This window comes from Salvelinus fontinalis, chromosome 15, assembly GCF_029448725.1.
Source record: "Salvelinus fontinalis isolate EN_2023a chromosome 15, ASM2944872v1, whole genome shotgun sequence".
Lineage (NCBI taxonomy): Eukaryota > Metazoa > Chordata > Actinopteri > Salmoniformes > Salmonidae > Salvelinus > Salvelinus fontinalis.
In genome coordinates, this window is record NC_074679.1 from 37,284,661 (window position 1) to 37,307,947 (window position 23,287).

General features: G+C 42.9%; 3 protein-coding genes across 11 annotated transcripts in view; 1 reads left to right on the forward strand and 2 right to left on the reverse strand.

Annotated features, from left to right (window-relative positions):
• The window catches only part of strn3 (striatin, calmodulin binding protein 3), a 24,279-nt gene extending 18,059 nt beyond the window's left edge, over nt 1-6,220 (reverse strand). The window contains exon 1 of the mRNA XM_055863635.1: nt 5,726-6,220. Within this exon, the coding sequence (XP_055719610.1) occupies nt 5,726-5,962 (237 nt within the window). The 5' untranslated portion in view covers nt 5,963-6,220. The remainder of the gene's footprint in view (nt 1-5,725) is intronic.
• ap4s1 (adaptor related protein complex 4 subunit sigma 1) lies at nt 5,264-10,140 on the forward strand. Of its 3 annotated transcripts, none has more exons than XM_055863641.1 (6): nt 5,264-5,430; nt 6,608-6,768; nt 7,108-7,194; nt 7,314-7,382; nt 7,538-7,578; nt 8,050-10,140. In XM_055863641.1, exons 2-6 carry the CDS (start codon nt 6,631-6,633, stop codon nt 8,111-8,113), a joined length of 399 nt encoding a protein of 132 aa, XP_055719616.1. In that variant the 5' UTR covers nt 5,264-5,430; nt 6,608-6,630; the 3' UTR covers nt 8,114-10,140. The 3 variants fall into 3 exon arrangements, with proteins under 3 accessions (XP_055719616.1, XP_055719615.1, XP_055719617.1); XM_055863640.1 differs by having other exon boundaries at nt 5,265-5,430; nt 7,567-7,578; XM_055863642.1 differs by lacking the exon at nt 7,538-7,578 and having other exon boundaries at nt 5,265-5,430; nt 8,045-10,140.
• Nucleotides 10,128-23,287, reverse strand: part of hectd1 (HECT domain containing 1) — a 28,320-nt gene continuing 15,160 nt past the window's right edge. For 2 of the 7 annotated variants that reach the window (XM_055863624.1, XM_055863625.1), the window contains exons 24-41: nt 20,983-21,159; nt 18,117-18,929; nt 17,127-17,348; nt 16,728-16,906; nt 16,286-16,442; nt 15,888-16,110; nt 15,719-15,773; nt 15,225-15,407; nt 14,659-14,875; nt 14,292-14,502; nt 13,881-14,082; nt 13,450-13,587; nt 12,643-13,274; nt 12,309-12,387; nt 12,128-12,221; nt 11,873-12,023; nt 11,423-11,567; nt 10,128-11,153 (exon numbers count right to left, since the gene is read on the reverse strand). In XM_055863624.1, the coding sequence (XP_055719599.1) occupies nt 11,016-11,153; nt 11,423-11,567; nt 11,873-12,023; nt 12,128-12,221; nt 12,309-12,387; nt 12,643-13,274; nt 13,450-13,587; nt 13,881-14,082; nt 14,292-14,502; nt 14,659-14,875; nt 15,225-15,407; nt 15,719-15,773; nt 15,888-16,110; nt 16,286-16,442; nt 16,728-16,906; nt 17,127-17,348; nt 18,117-18,929; nt 20,983-21,159 (4,016 nt within the window). In that variant the 3' untranslated portion in view covers nt 10,128-11,015. The remainder of the gene's footprint in view (nt 11,154-11,422; nt 11,568-11,872; nt 12,024-12,127; nt 12,222-12,308; nt 12,388-12,642; nt 13,275-13,449; nt 13,588-13,880; nt 14,083-14,291; nt 14,503-14,658; nt 14,876-15,224; nt 15,408-15,718; nt 15,774-15,887; nt 16,111-16,285; nt 16,443-16,727; nt 16,907-17,126; nt 17,349-18,116; nt 18,930-20,982; nt 21,160-23,287) is intronic. The other 5 variants (XM_055863627.1, XM_055863626.1, XM_055863629.1 and 2 more) reach the window with 5 other exon arrangements.

A 23,287-nucleotide genomic window follows, 5' to 3' on the forward strand; every position in this document is an offset into this window, starting at 1 on the left:
AAAGCTGTGGAAATCCCCCCTGCCCTCAGACCACCCTTGCAACACCGCCCTTGGACCAATCCCAGCACAGCTAGCAAAGCCAGTATCGGCCTAGCTGCTACGTACGTGTGAGGTCACAGGGTTGAGATGTGTAACGGTCAGTCTGGGGATACAGTGAGCTCACAGACCCAAATTAACAGGCTGACAAAGTAATGGACTGTATTGGAGCAGGAATAGACATGGCCTACTCACAACACATTACCCGCTGTACAGCTGTCCTGTAAATGGGTGCAAAAATAATGGCCGACTTTTAGAGCTTTGTCATCACCGACATAACATATACCTACCACTTCACTGCAAAGGAACACTGCTTAGGCCTATTCACACAGTCCTAAATGTATCCAAGTGTATTTTAGATTTGCCTGTCTGTCTACTTGTTTATGTGGCTTAGTGTACAAGCCATCTTTCATCAATAATCAACAAATAAAAAGAGTACAATCAGTGAAATCATAATTTCAATCAATCAATGTTTCACAACCATGGCGGCAGGTAGCCTAGTGGTTAGAGCGTTGGGCCAGTAACCGAAAGGATGCTAGATCGAATCCTCGAGCTATCAAGGATTTGTTCTTAACTGACGTGCCTAGTTAAATAGAGGAAAAATTTTTTTTAAACATTTTAAAAAAATGTCAGAAACTGTCAAATGTTTTCACAGTTTGGACCGTTTTCAGCAGCCAAGGTAGACTATTAAGTGGAACCGCTATTTTCAGCTCATCTACTTACAGATGTTATGCATAATCAAGAAAGACCTGTGGAAGAACATTTCAGTGGTCTAATTAGCACAGATGTTTTAGGGATAGAGAGTATTGATATAGTAGTGCACCAGTCCTAAGGAAACACCTGAGGCCTAGTGGAAAATGACCACCAAATCAAGCACAATGAAAGAATGATGTGAATAAGACACTGACTGCACACACACACTATGAACATAGGCCTACATTGAGTTAGTGATTTCAATTTCAACAAGATAGAACTACATTGGGGAAACATTTGTGTTTGACCAGATTCAATGCTATTTTACTGTAAACAAATTGACAGACTTTCAGCACGCTTATAGGGAAGGACATTCAACAAGCACAGCACATACACAAATGACTGATGATTGGCTGAGAAATTATAATAAAAAGATAGCAAGAGCTGTTTTGTTAAGACTTCAGTGTGGCTTTTGACATTATCGATCATAATCTGCTGAAGGAAAAACGTACGTGTTATGGCTTTACACCCCCTCTTATATCGTGGATAAAGAGTTACCTGTCTAACAGAACACAGAGGGTGTTCTTTAAATGGAAGCCTCTCCAACATAATCCAGGTAGAATCAGGAATTCCCCAGGGCAGCTGTCTAGGCCCCTTACATTTTTCAATCTTTACTAATGACCGCTGGCCTTGAGTAAAGCCAGTGTGGCTATGTATACGGATGACTCAACACGATACACGTCAGCTACTACACTTAACAAAGAGCTGCAGTTAGTTTCAGAATGGGTGGCAAGGAATAATATAAGAAAACTAAAAGCATTGTACTTGGGACAAATCATTCACTAAACCTCAACTAAATTTTGTAATAAATAATGTGGAAATTTAGCAAGTTGAGGTGACCCTGGATTGTAAACTGTCATGGTCAAAACGTGTTGATACAACAGTAGCTAAGATGGGGAGAAGTGTGCCCATAATAAAAAGTGCTACCCTGCCTTTTTAACAACACTATCAACAAAGTCCTACAGGCTCTAGTTGTCACACCTGGACTACTGTTCAGTCGTGTAGTCAGGTGCCACAAACAGGGGCCTTGGAAAATTACAATTGGCTCAGAACAGGGCAGCACGGTTGGCCCTTAAATGTACATGAGAGCTAACAATGATATGCATGTAAATCTCTCATGGCTCAAAGTGGAGGAGAGATTCACTTCATCATTACTTGTTTTTGTAAGAAGTGTTGACACGCTGAATGCACCAAGCTGTCTGTTTAAACTACTAGCACACAGCTCAGACACCCATACATACAGACTATGGGAGGTGAACAGAACAGACTATGGGAGGCGCACAGTACTACACAGTGCCATGGCTACATCCACATCAGGTAACTGAAGCAAGCAGTAGATTTTTTTTTTTTTTTATGTAAGTGTGAAGAGACACAGACAGGCACAGACACACACTCTACACACATGTGCACATGGATGTTGTATTGTAATATGTGGTGGTGGAGTGGTATGAAATGTAATGTCATTTTAATACTGTATGTAACTGTCTTATGTTGCTGGACCCCAGGAAAAGTAGCTGTAATGGGGATCCATAATGAAAACAAATACATTGTATCAGTAGGATAACAAACACCAATCCTGTCAAACTTTCCTTGTGGTAAAACACTCAGCCTCAACATACAAAAAAATAAAACCCAAATACAACAGTCACTGCCTCTCCGTGTTAATAATGATATTCTTTATTTCCACAGACAGATTCTAAACAGAAAGAAAAGGGCTCAGTCAGGCTGCCATTCCTCTGTCTGTCTTCTACAGCCAGGGCAAAGGAAGAGCAGAACGCATAAGAATGGTTCTAAATATGCCCTGGCATTCTTAGTGACCTATAAAGGTAGATTTAACCCAGATAGCGTTTATTTCCAGGCTTGGTGTGATTTGTGCTAACAGGGCTGACTGCCCTGATTGATGTGGATGAATCGCAAAGCAACTCACCCAATAGGAGGTGCAGCTGACCAAAATAATCTAGACTTGCTTCATTAATGTAAAATGCATGTTGTTTTATCAATACAAAGTTGAACAATATTACAGCATCTTGTTATGGCAAATTAGGCAGGTCATACTAGTTATTTCTGTTGACAAGACAAGTAACTATCATATTGATCTTCAAATAGGGCCTAACTGTAAAATACATACATACAACACACACACAGTACCAGTCAAAAGTTGACACACCTTCTTCAAGGGTTTTTCTTTATTTGTACAATTTTCTACATTGTAGAATAATAGTGAAGACCTCAAAACTTTGAAATAACACATATGGAATCATGTACTAACCCAAAATTAGTGTTAAACAAATCTAAATATATTTATATTTTAGATTCTTCAAAGTAGCCACCCGTTGCCTTGATGACAGCTTCGCACACTGTTGGCATCACCTAGAATGCATTTCAATTAACAGGTTAATTTGTGGAATTTCTTTCCTTCATTATGAGTCCAAATTTGAGATTTTTGGTTCCAACCACCGTGTCTTTGTGAGACTCCGAGTTGGTGAACGGATGATCTCTACATGTGTGGTTCCCACCGTGAAGCATGGAGGAGGAGGTGTGATGGAGCTTTGCTGGTGACACTGTCTGTGATATTTAGAATTCAAGGAACACTTAACCAGCATGGCTACCACAGTATTCTGCAGCGATACGCCATCCCATCTGGTTTGTGCTTAGTGGGACTATCATTTGTTTTCAACAGGACAATGACCCAACACACCTCCAGGCTGTGTAAGGGCTATTTGAAAAAGAAGGAGAGTGATGGAGCGCTGCATCAGATGACCTGGCCTCCACAATCATCCGACAACCTAATTGAGATTGTTTGGGATGAGTTGGACCGCAGAGTGAAGGAAAAGCAGCCAACAAGTGCTTAGCCTATGTGGGAACTCCTTCAAGACAGTTGGAAAAGCATTCCAGGTGAAGCTGGTTGAGAGAAATGCCAAGGATTTGCAACGCTGTCAAGGCAAAGGTTGGCTACTTTGAAGAACCTAATATTTTGGTTTAACACATGATTCCATATTTGTTATTTCATAGCATTGTTGTCTTCACTACTATGTGAAGACAATGTAGAAAACAGTAAAAATAATGAAAAATCTGTGAATACATATATATAAAGATATTTTTGTTACTGTACATGAACCCTAACATAACTAAAACTTGCTAATTTTCTGGCCATCTAGTGAGACAATCAATTCTCTACAGGGTCATGACATCTAGTTGTCGCTTCACTAGTCCTGGGGGGGGGGGGGGGGGGGGGGGCACAGACAGACCGTGGCTACAGGGATGCAGAAGCCTGTGCAGCCTTATATCCATTCCAATCTACTGACTGGTAGGCCTTGAATCAGTGTGCAGAGTGAGAGTCATGCTGAAGGTATGTGTCACTGAGCAAGTCAGTACAGGGGGAGTCAACCTCCCATCTGCCACCACTCAAATCAAAATCAAATCAAATCTTATTGGTCGCATACACATGGTTAGCAGATGTTAATGTGAGTGTAGCGAAATGCTTGTGCTTCTAGTTCCGACTATGCAGTAATATCTAACAGTAATCTAACAAATTCACAACAACTACCTTATACACACACAAATGTAAAGGGATGAATAGAATATGTGCATATACTTATAAGGATTAGCAATGGCGTGCGGCATAGGCAAAATGCAGTAGATGGTATAGAATACAGTATATACATATGAGATGAGTAATGTAGGATATGTAAACATTATTAAAGTGGTGTTATTTAAAGTGACACCTTTATTAAGTCCATGTATTTAAGTGAGCAGAGATGTGAGCCTGCATGTTGGCAGCAGCCTCTCTATGTTAGTGATGGCTGTTTAACTGATGGCCTTGAGATAGAAGCTGTTTTTCAGTCTCTCGGTCCCACTTCAACTGTCTGGAGTGGGGTGTGTTCAAGCAATACAAGTACTATACTCTCTCTGGCACTGCTTGCATTTCAACACCTCCACATTTCTTAATACAATCACAACACTGAACCAACATTCACTTTCATATCTGCAAGACTGCCAGGTAGTCTCGACAGGTCAGATAACGTTAGCTGATGTAATTTTATAAAACATTGTCAAAATGTCATAAAATAAACCACAACGGAAAAACTTTAATAAATTGACCAAGATCACATCCGTGACACAAAAGTGAATTCTAAAAGTTATGTAGCTAGATTGCTGACTAAGCCTAAAGCGAATTGTTTTACTTGTTCGATCGTAAATGACAGTGCAGTGTGTCAGACTGTGTCTGGGGCCTTGTGACAGTTAGCTAGCTAGCTAACTTTGTTTATGTTAGCTTGCTAACAACATGCACAAACCATCCAAATGGCATCAGACTACATGTTTATTTTTCATTTATTTATTTAAAAAAAAAACTTTAAGTTAAAAAGATTGCAGACTTTAAATGATCAACAATATGGGATGTATCCCTTTTCAATATGTTTTAGTTAACTAGCTAACATCGGCTAACCTGTCGGTGACTCAAGAGGACACAGCCAAGTTGTCGCCATAATGACCAAACCAAAATGGCTGCTCTCAGAGATTAGTTGACAGTCAGCTGGATTCGGTTTGATTAGAGCCTTCTGTATTTCAACGACTCTCTAAAATGAAACGACTAAATAAGTAGCACAGCAGCAAGAGTGAACGGTATTCATAAAACTACGGGTAAGACATTGCAAACAAATCAACTTGATGTTCCACTTTATCACATACTATCTAGCCAGCATTTGTCAGCCGGTGCTAAGCTAATGTTATCCAGCCAGTTAACTGATTCCCGTGGCTAACTATTTGTTATCTAACTGGACACACTATAGTAGGACGTTCACTTGCTATCGAAGCATGGTCATTGGATACAAAGTGGCTAAAACAAAAGTTGCACACTATCCAGGCAAAATTAATTGTCGCTCAAGCTTCTGTGTTAGTTAGTTGGCTGAGCTAACGTTAGTATGCTAATAGCTACCTGAAGTTCGGCCCTCTCCACTTCCCAATGAGCTCTCTCCATTTCGAATCGGGCCCATTCGTGCTGGATGTAATGTAAAATACCGGGGATGGTATATTGCTGTGGCCGTGGTATGTCGTCTTGCTGCTGCCCCATCCCTGAGCCACCTCCACTACCGATTTGGGGATTAACGTTGTTATTCCCCTGCTGCTGTCTTGAGGCGGCCATTCCAACTCCTCCGCCGGGGTGTTCATCCATTTTTAAGAAGAGGAAAGTCCCAGCACAATTTGCTGCTTGAATTCGCCTCCCCTCCCCCTTTTCAGATCAGTGTTCCCGTATGAATTTGACGATGCCTTTCACTGAAATGGCTATGCGGTTGTAGTGAGACAGGGCTATGTTTTGGATTTACTCTCAGCGTAAAGATTTGTTGGCCGCCATTAGTCCAATCCTTGGAGTTGGATATGAAAGACTCCTTACTGCCGGGGGTGGGAGAGAGAATTGTCCCGCGCTGCATGGTGGGACATACTCACCTTTTTCTTTTTTGGGGGGTCATCCAAATACATTAGGCCGGGCATGCGTGTATACAGTTAGTCTGTACAGCACAGACACATTGTGAACCAGATCAATAATAGAAATAGGATTCTATCAGGGTTTGTTTGCATGACTCAGGGAGCCATCTCATATCCAGCACTATGTTGCTGACTGCATTGTTTGCTGACTGCAGATTGGGGATCTTGACTGTTAGTTTAGCTTGGCCATAGTCCTTCTGACTGCTGAATGGGGTATGTAGTTAACTGATCAGTTACAGATGCATAAACAAAAAAAAGGGGTATTACACAAAGACTTTGTGCATGATTTGCAATGACACCATTTATATATGTATAATTATTTCCTGTTTTGCAGATACACTGGATTTAGAGATCACAATGATCAAGTTCCTTCTGATGGTTAACAAGCAGGGCCAGACCCGCCTGTCTAAGTATTATGAGCAGGTGGACATTGAGAAGAGGCCTTCTCTGGAGACTGATGTTGTCAAGAGATGCCTGTCACGCAAAAAAGAAGAGGTCTCTCTCAATCACATTATTAGAAAAAAATGTTTGGTTTGGTTTACTTTCAGGGGTATAACACAACAGTGAGAAGACAATGCATAACTGGGGGGTTAGACAAGACAATGCATAACTGGGGGGTTAGACAAAACAATACAGGACAGAATGAAATCTAGTAGAAATTACCTAGACCTAACCTAGTCTGTTATCAGTCTGTTTAGCGATAATTCCAGTCCTTGCCACTCATTGTCATGCTAAACATTTTTGTTTGTATTTATGGTATTCTTCATGCTGAGTTAGTGTGCCACTGAGCTCATCTTGGAATTCACATTCAACTAACTATTGTATTCTATCTAGTGCTCTTTTGTGGAATACAAGGACTTCAAACTAGTGTATCGACAGTATGCTGCTCTCTTCATAGTTGTTGGTATCAGTGACACTGAGGTGAGTTCATCATTTCACTGTTATAAGTGTACAAGTATTAGTGTTAACAGATTAAGGTTGAGATTGTATTATTGTGATTATACATGATTCATGGTGTGGGATGTCCTTCTTTCCCACAGAATGAGCTGTCAATCTATGAGCTGGTACACAACTTTGTTGAGGTTCTTGACAAGTACTTTAGTCGTGTGGTGAGTTCAGTCTTTTTATTCTCTACTTCAGCACATTCTTGTTGTATACTAGATTTACTTCACGTTAACTATCCAACCACCTATGCATAGCATTTTAAAGGTCAGTATTTTCTGGGACAAAAACACATTACTCTAAACTGATCGTTCCTCGTTAGAAAAGTAAATTGTTTTTCTCTCCTAACAGAGTGAATTGGATGTATCCTTTACAAATTATTATAACTTGTTTTAATCAGTTTGAGGAAACAAGTCATTGAAACAAAAGCAGGGTCTGTCTGCCTGTCCACCTTCGCATTAGGTGCTTTTCATGTGGCTTGCCAACAGTGCCATTCCAGCCCTGGCATTTAGTATGGCACTGCACAGACTGATGAAGACTACTGTCATTGTCTGAGTCTGGGCTCAGTGGGATTTCAGACTAGCCGGGGTCAGACCAGTCATAAGAATTGGAATGCAACTACAGTCAGTGGTGTTAACGGTTCACAGTTAAGTTGTCAAAGTTGTTCAACCTGACCAGTGACATGTTAATGGTGTAGCCAGAGATATCATTCTTACTAATGGAGAGTGCTCATTGAGCGGGGTAAACAAATACCCTCCTTTACACTGTGATAGGGAATAAATGAGTATTCAATATTGACTTATAGATGATTTAATGACCTTAACTCCAGCTCAGATCATGTTCAACCTGGATAAAGTGCACATCATCATTGATGAGATTATCCAGAATGGACACATAGTGGAGACCAACAAGAACCGCATCCTGGCACCTCTACTAGCTCTGGACAAGATGGCTGAGGCACATTGAGCAGTTGTTTGAACCATAGACTTAGACATCGCATCATTGTATCTGTCCAATTATGACGTCTTTAAGAGCACGGGCAGCGCCATTAAGGCCATCTCCATAATGAAGTACTCCATTTTTTTCTATGAGTTGGGAAACTGAAAGGGTGCACACTGCCATCTAGAGTGTGTTGTTTGAACAGGAATAAAGCAGAGGTTGGCGATTTACTGACACCTGCAGTTATGGAATGTCTTCTCACAAGTATAATTCATTGGCTGATTCCTCCTGGTAACCTGGATGGAATTATATGATCCTTGAAGGAAAACCACCCAAAAACGATATTTTGGTATTTGTTTCATTAGTCCATTGCTGACAGTCCCAAAATGTTTTGCTTGTCAGCAATCAAGTTAAGATTTGTAACTTTCAAACCATCCCCATATGATGCATTTTGCACCATACAGGGATGATTTCTGTATTTTAATGCCACATTGAAAAATTTGAGGTCAAACCATGGTGTCAGAGCTCTAGAAAGAGGCCAGAGTTCCCGAGTTCAAATAGATTTTTCTCATTGGAACCCCTTTTTGTTTTTAACGCACTGAAGTCCGAAATTCCTGAGTTCCCAGTTGTTTTAAACGTGGCACGAAAGTTGCATAACTTGAAAACTTGATTGCTGACAAGCAAAACATGTCAACAATGAAATAAGTACCAAAATATTGTTTTTGGGTGACGTTTTCCTTCACATAATTCCATCCAGGTCACCACTTCAAAGTGGTGAAAGTTCTCAAGGGCGGTGCCCCCTAGAGAATGATGGAGGCCGCTAGTGTCACAGGCCTTATTAGCATGGGCAACTCCATTGAGAGCTTCCACCATTTTAATGTAGTCAACTGGGTGAGACTTTCAACTTCTTTGGATGATTCCTCCTGGTGACCCTATTGAAATCATCAAAAGATCAGCCAATTGTGAAGAAGAAAATTGACTACTTCAAAATGGAGAGCCTCAATGGCACTGCCCATCAGTTCAATTGGCAGACAGATAACCTTATACAAATACAAAGATGAGTTCTCCATGAGCTGCCCATGCTAAAACAGGCTTTTGGACACTAGAGACCTCCATCTAGCTCTATGGTTTGAACAAACTAAGACTAGTGGCAAGAAAAAGTATGTGAACTCTTTGGAATTACCTGAATTTCTGCATAAATTTGTCATAAAATGTGATCTAAGTCACAGCGTGCTTAAACTAATAACACAAACAATTATACATTTGTCTTTATTGAACACACCGTGTAAACATTCAGTGTAGGGTGGAAAAAGAATGTGAACCTTTGGATTTAATAACTGGTTGACCCTCCTTTGGCAACAATAAACTCAACCAAACATTTGAGGTTGCGGATTAGACCTGCACAACGGTCAGGAGGCATTTTGGACCATTCATCTTTACAAAATGGTTTCAGTTCAGCGATATCTGGTGTGCACTGCTCGAGGTCATGCCACAGCTTTTTTTTTACTTACAAAAAAATATAGATATATTCGGGTTGAGGTCAGGACTCTGACTGGGCCACTCCAGAAGGTGTATTTTCTTTGGTTGTTGATTTACTTTTGGGTCGTTGTCCTGTTGAGCTTCAATTGTCAGACAGATAGACATTTTGCAGGAGAATGTTAGGCTAAACTTGGGAATAAATTTTTCAGAACATTTTATACAGAAATCCAGGTAATTCCAAAGGGTTCACATACTTTTTTGCCACTGTATTACCCTTTGGGGAAGAAATGGACACATTGCCATCCAAATGAGTTATGGACTTCATACTTGAGTTTATCAATAATAATCCATTGTATAGAATAAGTATTTTTTTTATACAGCAGCTATAGTAATAGATTGAACTGAGGTATTACATACATCTTCCCTTGGAGCTTTAATGTGCATAGCATGTTATTCAGGTCTTTTTTTTTTTTACGTAAATAAACAAGACTTCATACTTTGCAAACATTTTAATGATTATTTTTGGAGCATACACATTTGAAAATATCTGTTTACTTCAAACTGCAACTTGAGTTAAATAAATGTTTATAATATACAAAGAAAATACAAGGGAAAGCATAGCTTGCTTTTTTTCCTTTTTAAATGTGCCTTGCACACAGAACCAGTGTTTTTGTCTCTAGCTTTGATCAAATTACACAAATGCACTCAGGGACTTTGATCCTTATAGCAGGGCAATAAACATCAAAATACACACAGTAACGAAAGGAAAAATAATAAGCATGTGCATCATGATTGTATGATGTTAGATGAAGTAAAAGGAACAAGGTAATCCTAATATTCAAACAACGCAGGCACTAGTAAAACAACCTGGTAAGGAAATGCCCAAACACTCTACAGTTAGCTCTACAGAAGCAGCTGCCCTTCTCCCCTCACATGACGCAGGGAAAGGAAGGAGGTTGACAGCCGGGTGATGGCAATCTGAAAACCCAAAAACTACAGAGAACTTGTACACAGATGCTCACAGCCAAAGTATGAGAGAGAGAGATAGTAAACACTGTAGAACATGAGGAAACTGTCTGCCCCGTCTTCCAGTTGCTCAAGCCCTTAAAGCAGCAGAGTGCCCTGGGGAGGGAGCTGTGACAAGTAAGCAGGTGGGTCGGAGGAGAGGGAAGGTGGGGGGGGCGCCCCTGGTTTTATCTGTATCACTAGCTATTGAGTTAACATGGGACTGTTTTTCAGGGGGAAAGGACAGGACGGGGGGAGATGTGGGGTTGGGAGGAGGGGGGAGAGATCTCAGCTTGTTTCTTTTTCTGCAACAAAACACAACAGGCTTCACCAGCAGGGGGGGGTTGGTCAGTCATAATGGGGCAGACAGAGCATGCTCAGTTGAGGTGGAAGCCCTTCTCCATGGTAGCCGCTAGGAGGCGCTCTCTCATGATGTCTTCAGAGGAATACTCTGGCAGCTTCAGGTAGTGCACACAAGTGTTAACAGATGGATAGCTCGAGTCTGTTGCGTCCACCTAGGGGGAACAATTAGGTTAACTGTGTTGCAGTCACAGCCCTGCTCTATAATCCCAGAGGTCTGGAGTGGCAGATTCAAGTGGTGGAGGTAGTGTCATTACTATACTATCATTTTAAAGCTGAACAGAATACATTTAAATGTCAAACATTTCCCAGATTTCTACTGACAGCATTTTTGAAACATATCAACCTCATTAGGATGGCTTACTGTACTGCAAGGTTGACAAAGTTCCCTAAACTCAGTGATTGGTCTCATGGAGAGCCTTACCTTCCGAACGATGGTGAGGCGTGGATGCAGGTTGGCCAGACCACCAGGGGGCAGAGTGGAGCATCCTGTGGTGAACTGGAGGAAGGCTTTCCTCTCGTCAGATGACATGCCACACAGCACCCGCACAAAACGCAGGAACCCAGGACTGTGGAGAGGACGAGAACAGATACAACAGTTAAAAAGGTCTCTCCAGCAAAATATGAAAACAACAAGCTGTTAGATAGTGTCAGTTGATGTACTGGCGCAGCAGTACAAGGTCCCATGTTCCTCTAGGAACTAAGAAACGTTCTGGTCATGTTAGCAACTTCGCCATTTCAGTTCTTGTTATTTGAACCCCTTTTAAAACACGACCAACACCGTCAATACAAGGAGATCTAACAAACGTTTTTCAAGCTGGCCAGAGTAAATGATCTAGTCTATAAACTGTAGTAGATACGAGGGCCATCATACCTGTCCCGAGTGTAGCCCAGCTTAGGCTCTGTGTAGTTCATGACGTCCTCAGATGTCCAGGAAGGAGACTGGTTTCCACAGAGGATCATCTGCACCTCCTTGTGACTGAAGGAGCTCAGCTTCTCCATGGGGAACACTCGGTTAAAACCCTCTGAGAAAATAAGTTAATTTCATTACATTCAAAATGTAGTGCGCAAACAATTTTTTTCTATGTGATTACTAACGCTAATCCGCATATTGTTTCAATAGGCATACCTCTGAAAGCCTCCATTTGTTTCTGGATGCCAGTGTGCATAGAGAAGTCAAACATGAGCTCCACATACTCCTCGGCATTCTCCATGGTCACCATCTGGAAGGATTAACAGAGGGGCACAGGCCAGATTTAGACACCACTCATCTAACCAGTAAAACTCTAGCGGTGCAGTTCTCTACCTACCTCGTCATTTCCATTGGGCTTCAGGTCCACTGCTGAGAACCCATGCACTTTGGATGAGGGGCAGAACTGGAAATTCAATCTGGGAGAAAAGGGACTCAAATTAGCCATGTTGAATGACAACGATACAGCGGTCAAGGATCAAATAATGAATCAGCATAATTGGAAACTGAACAGGTGAGCAAATTGTAAAAATGTACCACAAGTGATTATACGTCACCTACTAAACAATGTAATTAGTAAAAATGCCATTCCAATTCAGGATATTATCCACTGAATTCTTGACTAAATTTAAGAAGCTCTCTCAGTAATGAGTGGTGGTGGGCGCTGTGCTCACCCCAGGTCCTCTACACTAAGTGGTGGTCCAGAGCCCATGGGGTTCTTCAGCATGAGGTCCTGCAGCCTAGTGTTCTTCTCATCCTCAGACAGACTCTTGTTCCCCAGGATCAGCCTCCTCTTCACCGCCAGCTCCTTCATCTCCTTCAGGAACTTGGCCCGGTGGGGGTTGACGAGTTCAAAGTCCTCCCAGGTCAGGATGCCGTGGTACCAGGCCGGGGGCTTGGGTTTAGGGGGGTCCAGGATGAACTCGGACTTGGAGTCCTCGTCAAAGCTGCCGATGGAATAGGTGTCCTGGCTCTCCTCGGTGGACGCCTCCGACTGGATCTCTGAGAAGTGGCGGTGCTGCTCGGTAGGATCAAGGAGGAGAGGGCCTCCGCGGGATGCATAGAGCAGCTTGGACATGTTGCTCTTAATGTCACCCATGCAAAGAAGCTTGAAGAAGGGTCGTGAAATGGGCAGGTCCACCAGGCGGTTGTCCTGGATGCACTTGGCCAGAAAGACACCGAGGAAGAAGAAGAGTTTGCTGAGGCGCTCCAGCTCGTCACTGTCTTGGGGGAATGGGGCCGGGAACAGGCCGCAGGAGCGCTGGACGTAGTAGCCTGGAGGTTTGAGACCCCCACCCAGATCCACCTGATAGTACAACACACACAGTTAATCCCCAAAAATATTAAAGTGACACTGACATAGTTCATAACATCTAAACATACAGTATGTTGTTTTTGAGGAAAATGAGAACATGTAATTGCATGGATATTGTCCAAATATTACTGTTTAGGTTTTCATGTGACAGTAAAGCGGCACTTGCCTGGCGAGACTCATCGTCTGGGAAGTCGTCATCACAGAGCCAGATACCCAGGGAAGTCCTCTGGAACTCAGCTGCCACCAGAGCATAGAACTCCAGGGTGGGACCGAGGCCTGTGCCCTCCTCCCCCTGGAACTCAACCTGGGAAGAGAGACATATTGGTCAGTCAATACAAACTTTCATAGCCATGCCATTCAAATAGGGGAACACATCACCAAGCTGTAAAAAACCCCAACATGTACAGTAAGCTTACAAAATTGAAGACGATGAATGAGGACTTATTTCACACCACATAGCATTATGTGGACCACTTATTCATGACAACCAATAATCTCTTCACACAGATCCTCCATTGAGCGTGCTTTATAGGCCAGGAGTAAAATGTATGTGCTTAAATCTGGCGTAATATGGTGTAATCTGGCGTGGTGTTTTACCTCCAGAACAGACTTCCTGTCGGCATGGATCTGCATGACGCTCTCAGCCCACTCCATCATCTGGTCTCCGCGGGGGACCTTGATCCTCTCGTGTTTGAGCCGGCCCACCCTGAACTCCCCAGGGTCGTCCCTCCGCACTGTGGTGGAGGGCCGTGAGCGCTCCATGGTGGCCTCCCGCCGGTTCTGCAGCCACACTATTGCCCTTGAGGACACAGGCACATACAGGGTCAGTATAGAATAAGGTGAATGAAATGGACAGCACTCAAATAATTTATCTTCAATAATAGGCCCTGTAATATGTGAGGGAGCATAATGTTCGTTATTCAATGCAGTACAAGACCATAAACCATCTTCAGGAGAATACAGAGCGTGACAGACACGCATTTTTGTTACATGTCAAGTAGCACTAACCTGGAGGCTCCAAATGCAGTGCAGGTGAAGTACAGCTGCCGGGTCTCGAAGGGGATGAGGAAAGGACACTTGCTGGTAAGCTGCTCACACCACTCTGGGAGGGCCCCACTGGCCAGGGCCAGAGGCTCCTCTATCTGCTGGAGAATCTTTGTTGTGACCTTCTTGCTGGTGAATTCCTCAGGCGATGCATTGAATTGGAGGTCATCCACATCTAGTCATTACACAGTAGATTAACAACATGTGTCATTAAGAACACAAACAGGGGGGGTATGAAGGGGTGTAGCCATAACTTCCTGGTAGTTGTGTGTGTGTGTGTCCCAATGATGAAGAGGATACAGAGTGTGTGTTCCGAGATGTGTATCCGTACCTTCCTGGAAAGTGCGTGCGTGGGCGTGGGGGTCTCCCCCGATGATGAATAGGATACGGAGTAGCTGGAGCACGTCCTCCACTCCACAGGCACTCTGACTGGAGCCAGCCTTGGCCTGGGCCTGCTCCCTGGCCACACTCAGAATGTCACAGGTCTGCATGACACCCAGAGACCCAGGGCTCAGGCCCCCTAACCTACATCCATGCTCACAGAAGTCCTGCAAGCAATCATATGGACCGTGGTTTAAAACCGTATGTTTCCTTCAGCTCCCTGCCTATACTAACTCTCTGATTAACAGTGAAGACAATAGCATAAAACTGGACAAGGCTATTTTACTGTACAATTACTGCATTCTCGTATGACAAAATAATGAAACGGAACAGATTCACAACACTGACGTCTAAGGAAATCATGGTAATGCATTATCTACAGAACAGCCACAAGCCATTTAGCTAAAGAAAACAGCAACAACTGTCTAACACAAGTGACAGTCAAGCAAGAAAGAAAAGGATATCAAAAGAGAAAATAGACAGATATTTAAGCAACATCTTGATGTCGTTCTATACCTTGTATGCAGCTATGAGCTGAGAACAATTTCTGTTTTTCCTAATACTTTTATTAGTGCCGGTTAATTTCCAGTGGCGCAGGAAAGATGAGTCTGCATTCTTCTGCATGTAGGTTATCAAGTCATTCTTTGGTAATTCATCAGTGCCAAGGTATTGCTCCACATGCTCTACAGACCAGCAACCCTACAACAGGAAGAACCAAATGTTGGTCTTTCCTGATTGTAAAGTCTCAAGGCAAATAGACATGCATTACAGTAGATTGGTTTAACCACTAAAGAGGCCGGTGCAGTTACTCTAGTTACATTATGACTAATAGGGTTTTCAGTCACAGTCTCCTTGCGTCTTTAAAAGGTTAGTGAGGTATGGCTGTCTAGCTGGCTAGCTATCCAGGAGGAACATTTAGCTACACATTTGAGAACAGCCACAGAAATTCACAGCCAAGATTTGAATGGGCAGGATAGAAAGACTGAGGGGATGTGAAACCTGTCAATTACCATCTTTCTACTTTCCTTCTCTTTGTCTGAATCCTTCATTTCTCTGTACATTATCCTGCAACACAGAAAGTCAAAACATCATTAAGGAGATCAAAAGGCTATTTTTAGATTAGGTTTCACCACAGAATCACGAGGAAAAGCTAAAACAACAACAACCATTCAGACTTACGTATATGTGGGTTCCCAGATCCGCCGCAGTTTATCTGACTTGACGCTCCCGCTGCAGGAGAGCTGGAGGAGCTTCTGGACATAGTAAAAGATAGTACCCTTGTAGTTGGAGAGAGGTAGTTCAACTTCTCGGGTGGTTCCAAGCCCTGCCACTTTGAGGATGAGGGCGAGGTGGGGGGAGGGGGGACACTCAACCTCCTCCTGGACTTCAGAGCGAGGTGTACCTGTAGGGACAAGGAAAGACATGGAGAAAAAGCTCACCACTGTGCTCTAAAGTTCAACTGAAGCATGTGTGAAAGACTTGCCATTTGTCTAGTAATCATGTACAAAACCAAGTCCATTCACAGTCATACATATTGAACTGAATACTGTTGGTGTGGTATGTAAATGTGTGTTTACCTGGGGGAGGGATCTCCAGGTCAGTAGTCTGCTGGACGTTGGTCCGGCCTGGTCTGGGGTCGAACGCCGGGACTAAAGCAGAGAACTGGCGTTTGAGGACAAAGTCATCGTCCCAAGTTCTACGCCGACCCCCTTTGGTTTCATACTCTTCCTCTTCCTGTATAACACACAACATGAACAACCGCCATCAGCTCTTTGGGAGTGGCAGACAAGGTACTACACCCAACACAAACATGCAACACCGATATTAGACATCTACAGGATAAAGAAACATTTATAAAAACAAAACACTAACAAAAATCACATACATTAAATCACACTTCACAATCCACAGAATTTACAGACAAACTTAAGGGAGGTTCAGGCAACTATTTTTAAAAAGGGAGTACAAGCATGCAATCGACAAGTACACTATATGAAGAGAAACTGCAACAAATTTTACCCTATTAAAATGAATGTGGAAACCAAGGTTTACCCTGGACCGTACCAAAACTTCCTCATACTCTTGGTCTTCCTGATTGTCATCCTCGTTCTCATCATCATCATCATCTGGCTCAGGCAGATCCTCTTCATCATCTAACTCGGCCAATAGCGTGTTAGCGCGACAGCTGTCCAGGAAGTCTGCAGGGAGAGCACTCAAGTGTGAGGTCTCACTAGAAACAACTCTGATCATCATGCACTTCTCCGAGACAGAAAGCGCTGGCCAAATGTATGAGGAGTCAAGATGTGCTAAATGTTAACATGGATGTTAGGCAGTAGAAACACGTTAAATGTTGAAGAAGCTGAGGAGGTGTGGAGGAGGAAAGAGATGTATAATAATAGTAAGTCTAGTATAGCCTACCATAGAGGGAAAACTCAGCTTCCTGACCAGTGTCGCTCTCACTAGACGTAGAGGTCAGGCTGGTGGTCAGAGTGTTACTGAGCAACTGGCCAACCGACAAACCTGTGGTTGCCGTGGCTACATTATTGCTGCTGGTTACTATGGATGTGGACATTGTAACAGTTGAGGTGGTGCCAGTGGTTGTGAGGTTAGGAAAGCTCTGTGCACCCATGAGAGGAGAAGCTGCAAACAAACAAAAACCAAAAAATGCGATTAGTTCCCAAACAGAAAAAGAAGCAGGTATTATTTTGACTGGTTCCAGTTCAAACAATGCTGGTTGTTCTTCTACCACTACACATGCTTGTCACATTCAAGCCTCAGTCAGCATCTTCTGACCACTGGAAGTCATGTTGAGTAAATAAAATGTCAACATTATAAAATGATCCACTGCTCACTATTTCTATAGCTCTATTTAAGGATGACAAAAAAAATGGAAATAAATTAATTTTAGTAATGCACTGTCAGCAAAGGCAAAAAAGGCGTTGGATTCTCCTTGGTTCAACAAGATAGCTTAATATTAGAGCAAAGACAAACAAAACACAACACAAAAGCAACAACACCACTCTTATGTGAAGCCAGTAGTTATTCTTCTTGTCTAGATGAGTGACTGTTTTGATCCTTCCCTTTGTGTTGATCAAATTATCAATATTGAACACAAAGCAAAACATTTTACATATATTTGCGACTTGTGCATTCACAGTACTTGTTCAAACATTACACGTGTCCTTGCAATGTAAAATTGACAACTACTAAACTCTACTTTTATGTAAAAGTGTGACCAAATCTCAAACCCAAGTTAGAAGGCTCCTTCTACAAGTCATGCCAATCATGTTCAATAGCCGGCTGGACAGTGGTCCCTTTATGTGCACTGAAGGCTGAGGAGAACTGAAGGCTGAGGGCTGTGTATCCCATGCATCCCTGGCCTGCAGACAGTATAGGCTGAATACTCACTTGCAGTGCTCATGACGTTTCGTCCCAGTGTGTTGGTGTTGTTGTCGCTGCTGCTGCGACTCAGGTTCATGTTGTTGGTGGCATTGGTGCGGGACATGTTGGGAGCCCTCCTCACAAACGATTCCATGAGGCTGGCCTCCCGTGACGACAGGTTGGGCACGCTGGCACTGGAGCTCATGGGAGCGCTGGTCGCCAGCAGAGAGCTAACAGACAGACGGGCGCTGGCCGCAGAACATAGAGGCCTCTGGGAAGCCGCCTCCTTACTGGAGGACTCGGACACGGAGCTGACGTCAGGCGAGCTGACGCTGACTAGTGCCATGGAGATGGACGTGGCGTCTACAGCCTCTTGCCTGTCCGCACCTGCTTTCCGCTCGCCGCCCTCAGCAGTTAACGTGCTGGACACGCATCCAGCCTCGGAGGACAGTACCACGATGGGCTCTTGGCCCTCTGCCCCGATGGTGCCACCACTGACCCCTAGGACCCCCCCCAGCAGGCTCTCGGCCCGGCGCTCTACCTTGGTGGAGCTGAGACTGATATCGCTGCTGCTGGCCACGCTACACACCGAGCTGCTACTGCCCTTCCGGCTTGAAGAGCTGGCCCCTGCAGCCGAGGAGGAGCCGCCCTTGTCCGGACAGTTATTTTTCACCAGGCTGCTCCAGGACTGCGCTGTGCCTGAAACAGTGGATGAGACAGGTTTGGGTGATGGCGCAGACTCAGGGTCGTACCCTGGCGCAAGCTTGAGGTCAAATTTTCCTTCAGCACCCATACGGTAAGAGTTTGAGCCACCAGCATCCCAGGTGACATCAATCCAGCCTGGAAAGGGATATGAATGTTGTGAGACCCAGCAGAGAGCAGACAGCAAGTCAAGACAGCAGCTCGGCTTGACACTGGACCAAATACCTTTGTTTATGACAAATGACAGGTGGGCTGAATACAGCTTCAGACTAATTCAACAACAGCATGCCATTCTATGCAGCTATGCTGAAGCTGATAGTATGTTTAGCATATTGCTGAATAGTTAAATCAATGGCAAGTCTAATTGAGATATTGGTTGTCTTAACAATACTGTATGGTCTAGTACTCTGGTCCAGGTGAAGCAATCAGATAGAAATCATGAGTTACAGAAAATGACAAGCAAAGTAGAATTTTGCAAATGCGAAGCACCTGAGAAAAAGGAACTGAAGAATATTTTTGTCAATGTAAATATAATATAGTTGCAATGGAGTGAGTCTATTCAGTGCTTGCAAATTGTGACATCAACATGCACTTAGTTGATTGATGGAGACAATTAGTCAAAAAGTATTTAAACACATGGCTACCCAGAGATCTAACAGATAGCTTGTACAAGTACGAAAAGGTTACCTGGTACGTTGGGGGAGAGGGTTGCGCTTCAAATTAGCAAACTAATAACAAAAAGGGTATAATGGTAGTGACAGTTTTGCAAGTTTAGTGAAATACGTAAAATGATCATGAGTGGTTTTAAAAAGACGTTCGGCATACAGAGATAGGTAATATGTGATGCTTTTCAGGCCCTTGTATTTAATAATGCGGCAGGAAGAGCAAGAGCCCAATATAATGCAGTCTAGTCACACAGCAGAGCAGTAGCACTGACTTAGATCAGCCACTAGACTGCTTTGCAGTTAAAGTGCTCTTGAAGGTTATTATTTATCCTTCATTAACAAAGAATGGCCTTGTTTCCCGATTGGTTTGGAGAGGAGTAAGTAATAGGCCTGTAGCGTGAGGTCAGAAGCAGAAGAGAAAGTAGGAAAGTAACAGCCTTTAGTAGGAAAGCCATGAAAAAAAAAAAACACTGTCCCGTTTGGAACTGTGTAGTAGCACCGGCCACCGACCACCTGTACAATGTCTTGTAAAGACCTTGTTTCTGAAGTTACTGATCAGGGTTAAGGCACAGATGTTATGTAAGCGCAAACATTATATTAGGACATAATGAACAACTGCTGGTTGATTTCTTTCAGACCAACTCGACCCTCAGTATTTAACATACAAAGGTGAGACGAGAGAGTTAGTGAAAAGGAGATTTGGGTTAAAGGGCAATTCCGCCAGTTTCAACCTCCTATTCATTATTTCCAGCACCATACCAGTGTCTACATATGTGAAAATGTCACGTTTCTATGCTCTGTAGTTAAAAAGGTCCTAAAAACTGCTTCTGTGACATCAAAGGGTAAGAATAAAAGTTTTTAAAAAGCCTGCAATGAGTTTCAGGCCAGAGGGAGGGAATGTTATTGCCCCCACGTCACCGCAAATCTCAGTGTTTGAAAATCACTGTTAAAATGTTTACATTTTAATTGGGTAGAACTTTTTAAACTGTATATTTTTTCCCAACAAAAAGTAGAAATGCACCGTTTTCACATATGTAGACACTGGTAATGGGCTAGAGATAATGAAAACGAGGTTGAAAAGTGGTGGATTGCCCTTTAAGATGTACTAAAAGGCTCCTCAAAGCATGTAAATGCACTTGATGTTCACAATTTGTAAAAAATAAAAATAAAAAATGTCTACCATATTTGTATCAATGACTCCATTGTTACTAGTTTTTGCACACCCTATGTTCAATAGCCATAGTTACGCAGCCCAATTCCTCTGAACAACTATTATAACACTCCCCACATGTGATGATGGGGTGACATATGGGTTTATTCTGGGATAAAGCTCTGCATTATTTCCGGCTTTAGCAGTTTAAACATGCATCATCATGTCAGTAGACTAAGTCCCTTAAGAATATTTCTTACACCCTTTTTTCATAGAAAAACAAAAGCTTTCTATGCAAGCTGTGTGTGGGGGTTCAGTTCCACACACAGGGACATTATATTAGATGGTGTGGGCTTAGGCTGTAGTAGAGTTTTACCGTTATGGGCCTCTCCCGTCACCGTACCCTCTCCTGCTGGGTTGCCATCCTGGTCTCTCCACTTCCAGTCGATGCCCCGCACCACGCGCGCCCCTGGCACTATGTACTTCATCACCTGGGAGCGGAACAGACGCCTCTGCCTGCGTAGATTGGCCTCTGCCTCCTTCACTGCTTTACCTGTGGAGGGGAGAAGGAGACGGGTCAGATTGCTTGGAGTCATTAAAAGCAAATTAATAATTATTCATAAACATACTACACTGAACAAAAATATAAAAACGCAACATGTAAAGTGTTGGTCCCATGTTCTGAAATAAAAAGACCCCAGAAATGTTTTACACAAAAAAAGCTTATTTCTCTCAAATGATGTGCACAAATGTGTTTACATCCCTGTTAGTCAGCTTGCCAAGATAATCCATCTACCTGACAGGTGTGGCATGTCAAGAAGCTGATTAAAACAGCATGATCATTACACGGGAACAATAAAAAGGCAACAAATTTGCAGTTTTGTCACACAATGCCACAGATTTTTCACATTGAGGGAGCGTGCAATTGGCATGCTGACTGCAGGAAAGTCCATCAGAGCTGTTGCCAGAGATTTCAATGTTCATTTCTCTACCATAAGCCACCTCCAACGTCATTTTAGTGAATTTAGCAGTACATCCAACCGGCCATACAACTGCAGACCACGTGTATGGCGGTGTGTGGATGAGCGGTTTGCTGATGTCAACATTCTGAACAGAGTGCCCCATGGCGGCAATGGGGTTATGGTATGGGCAGGCATAAGCTACAGACAACGAACCCAATTGCATTTTATCAATAGAAATTTCAATGCACCGTGACGAGATCCTGAGGCCCATTGTCATGCCATTCATCTGCCGCCATCACCTCATGTTTCAGCATTATAATGCACAACCCCATGTCGTAAGGATCTGTACACAATTCCGGGAAGCTGAAAATATCCCAGTTATTCCATGGCCTGCATAGTCACCAGACATGTAACCACCCATTGAGCATGTTTGGGATGCTCTGGATTGACGTGTACGACAGCATGTTCCAGTTCCCGCCAATATCCAGCAACTTTGCACAGAGTGGGACAACATTCCACAATCTGATCAACTCTATACAAAGGACATGTCGCGCAACATGAGGCAAATGGTGTTCACACCAGAAACGGACTGGTTTTCTGATCCAGGACCCCTACCATTATTTTTTTTAAAGATATCTGTATTCCCAGTCATGTGAAATCCATAGATTAGGGCCTAATTCATTTATATAAATTGACTGATATCCTTATACGTACTCTAACTCAGTAAAATCTATGAAATTGTTGCATGTTGCATTTATAGTTTTTTCCCCCAGTATACAACCAGTGTCGGCCTCAGCAAAAAGAGTGCTCCTCGCATACACAGTGCCTTCAGAAAGTATTCACACGCCTCGACTTTATCCACATTTTATTGTTACAGCCTGAATTTCAAATGGATTGAATGGATATGTTCTGTCACTGGCCTACACACAATACTTTATGTCAAAGTGGAATTATGATCTTCAATTTTTTTTACAAATGAATAAAAAAGCTGAAATGTCTTGAGTCTAAAAGTATTCAACCCCTTTATGGCAACCCTAAATAAGTTCACAAGTAAAAATGTGTTTAACAAATCACATAAGTGATTTTTGAGCAACTACCTCATCTCTGTACCCCACACATACAGATAATTGTAAGGTCCCTCACTAGAGCAGTGAATTCAGACTCAACCACAAAGGCCACAGAGTATCACAGTATGTGTCATAATACCCATAAAACCTAGCAGTCAAACAGGGAAATGGTTCCAATCGTTTTCCCACCATTCATTTTTCCCATCGGACGATTTTAGAAACACTAAAATAAGGGCCGTTTCATGTAGACTTAACCTGGCGTGACCTTTTGATAACCGTGTAAATCTCTTTAGGACAAGGTAACTTTTATCAATATAAAAGGGGCTACTGAGTGGCGCAGCAGTCTAAGACACTGCATCTCAGTGCAAGAGGCATCACTACTACAGTACCTGGTTCGAATCCAGGCTGCATCACATCCGGCCGTGATTGGGAGTCCCATAAGACAGCGCACAATTGGTCCAGCATCGTCCGTGTTTGGCCGGGGTAGGCCGTCATTGTAAATAAGAATTTGTTCTTAACTGACTTGCCTAGTTAAATAAAAGGTTAAATAAAAAAATCAATATATTATTTGCCTACATTTACCCCACAAAAATTCTGTGAACTGTCTAGTGCAAGTTTTAAATTGACAATACCTGTTAGCAGAAGAGTCAGC

Coding starts and splice junctions, on each gene's coding strand:
- ap4s1 (XM_055863640.1), top strand. CDS start 6,631: ATGATCAAGTTCCTTCTGATGGTTAACAAGCAGGGCCAGACCCGCCTG. Junction 6,769..7,107: donor TGTCACGCAAAAAAGAAGAG/GTCTCTCTCAAT, acceptor TATTCTATCTAG/TGCTCTTTTGTGGAATACAA. Junction 7,195..7,313: donor TTGGTATCAGTGACACTGAG/GTGAGTTCATCA, acceptor TCTTTCCCACAG/AATGAGCTGTCAATCTATGA.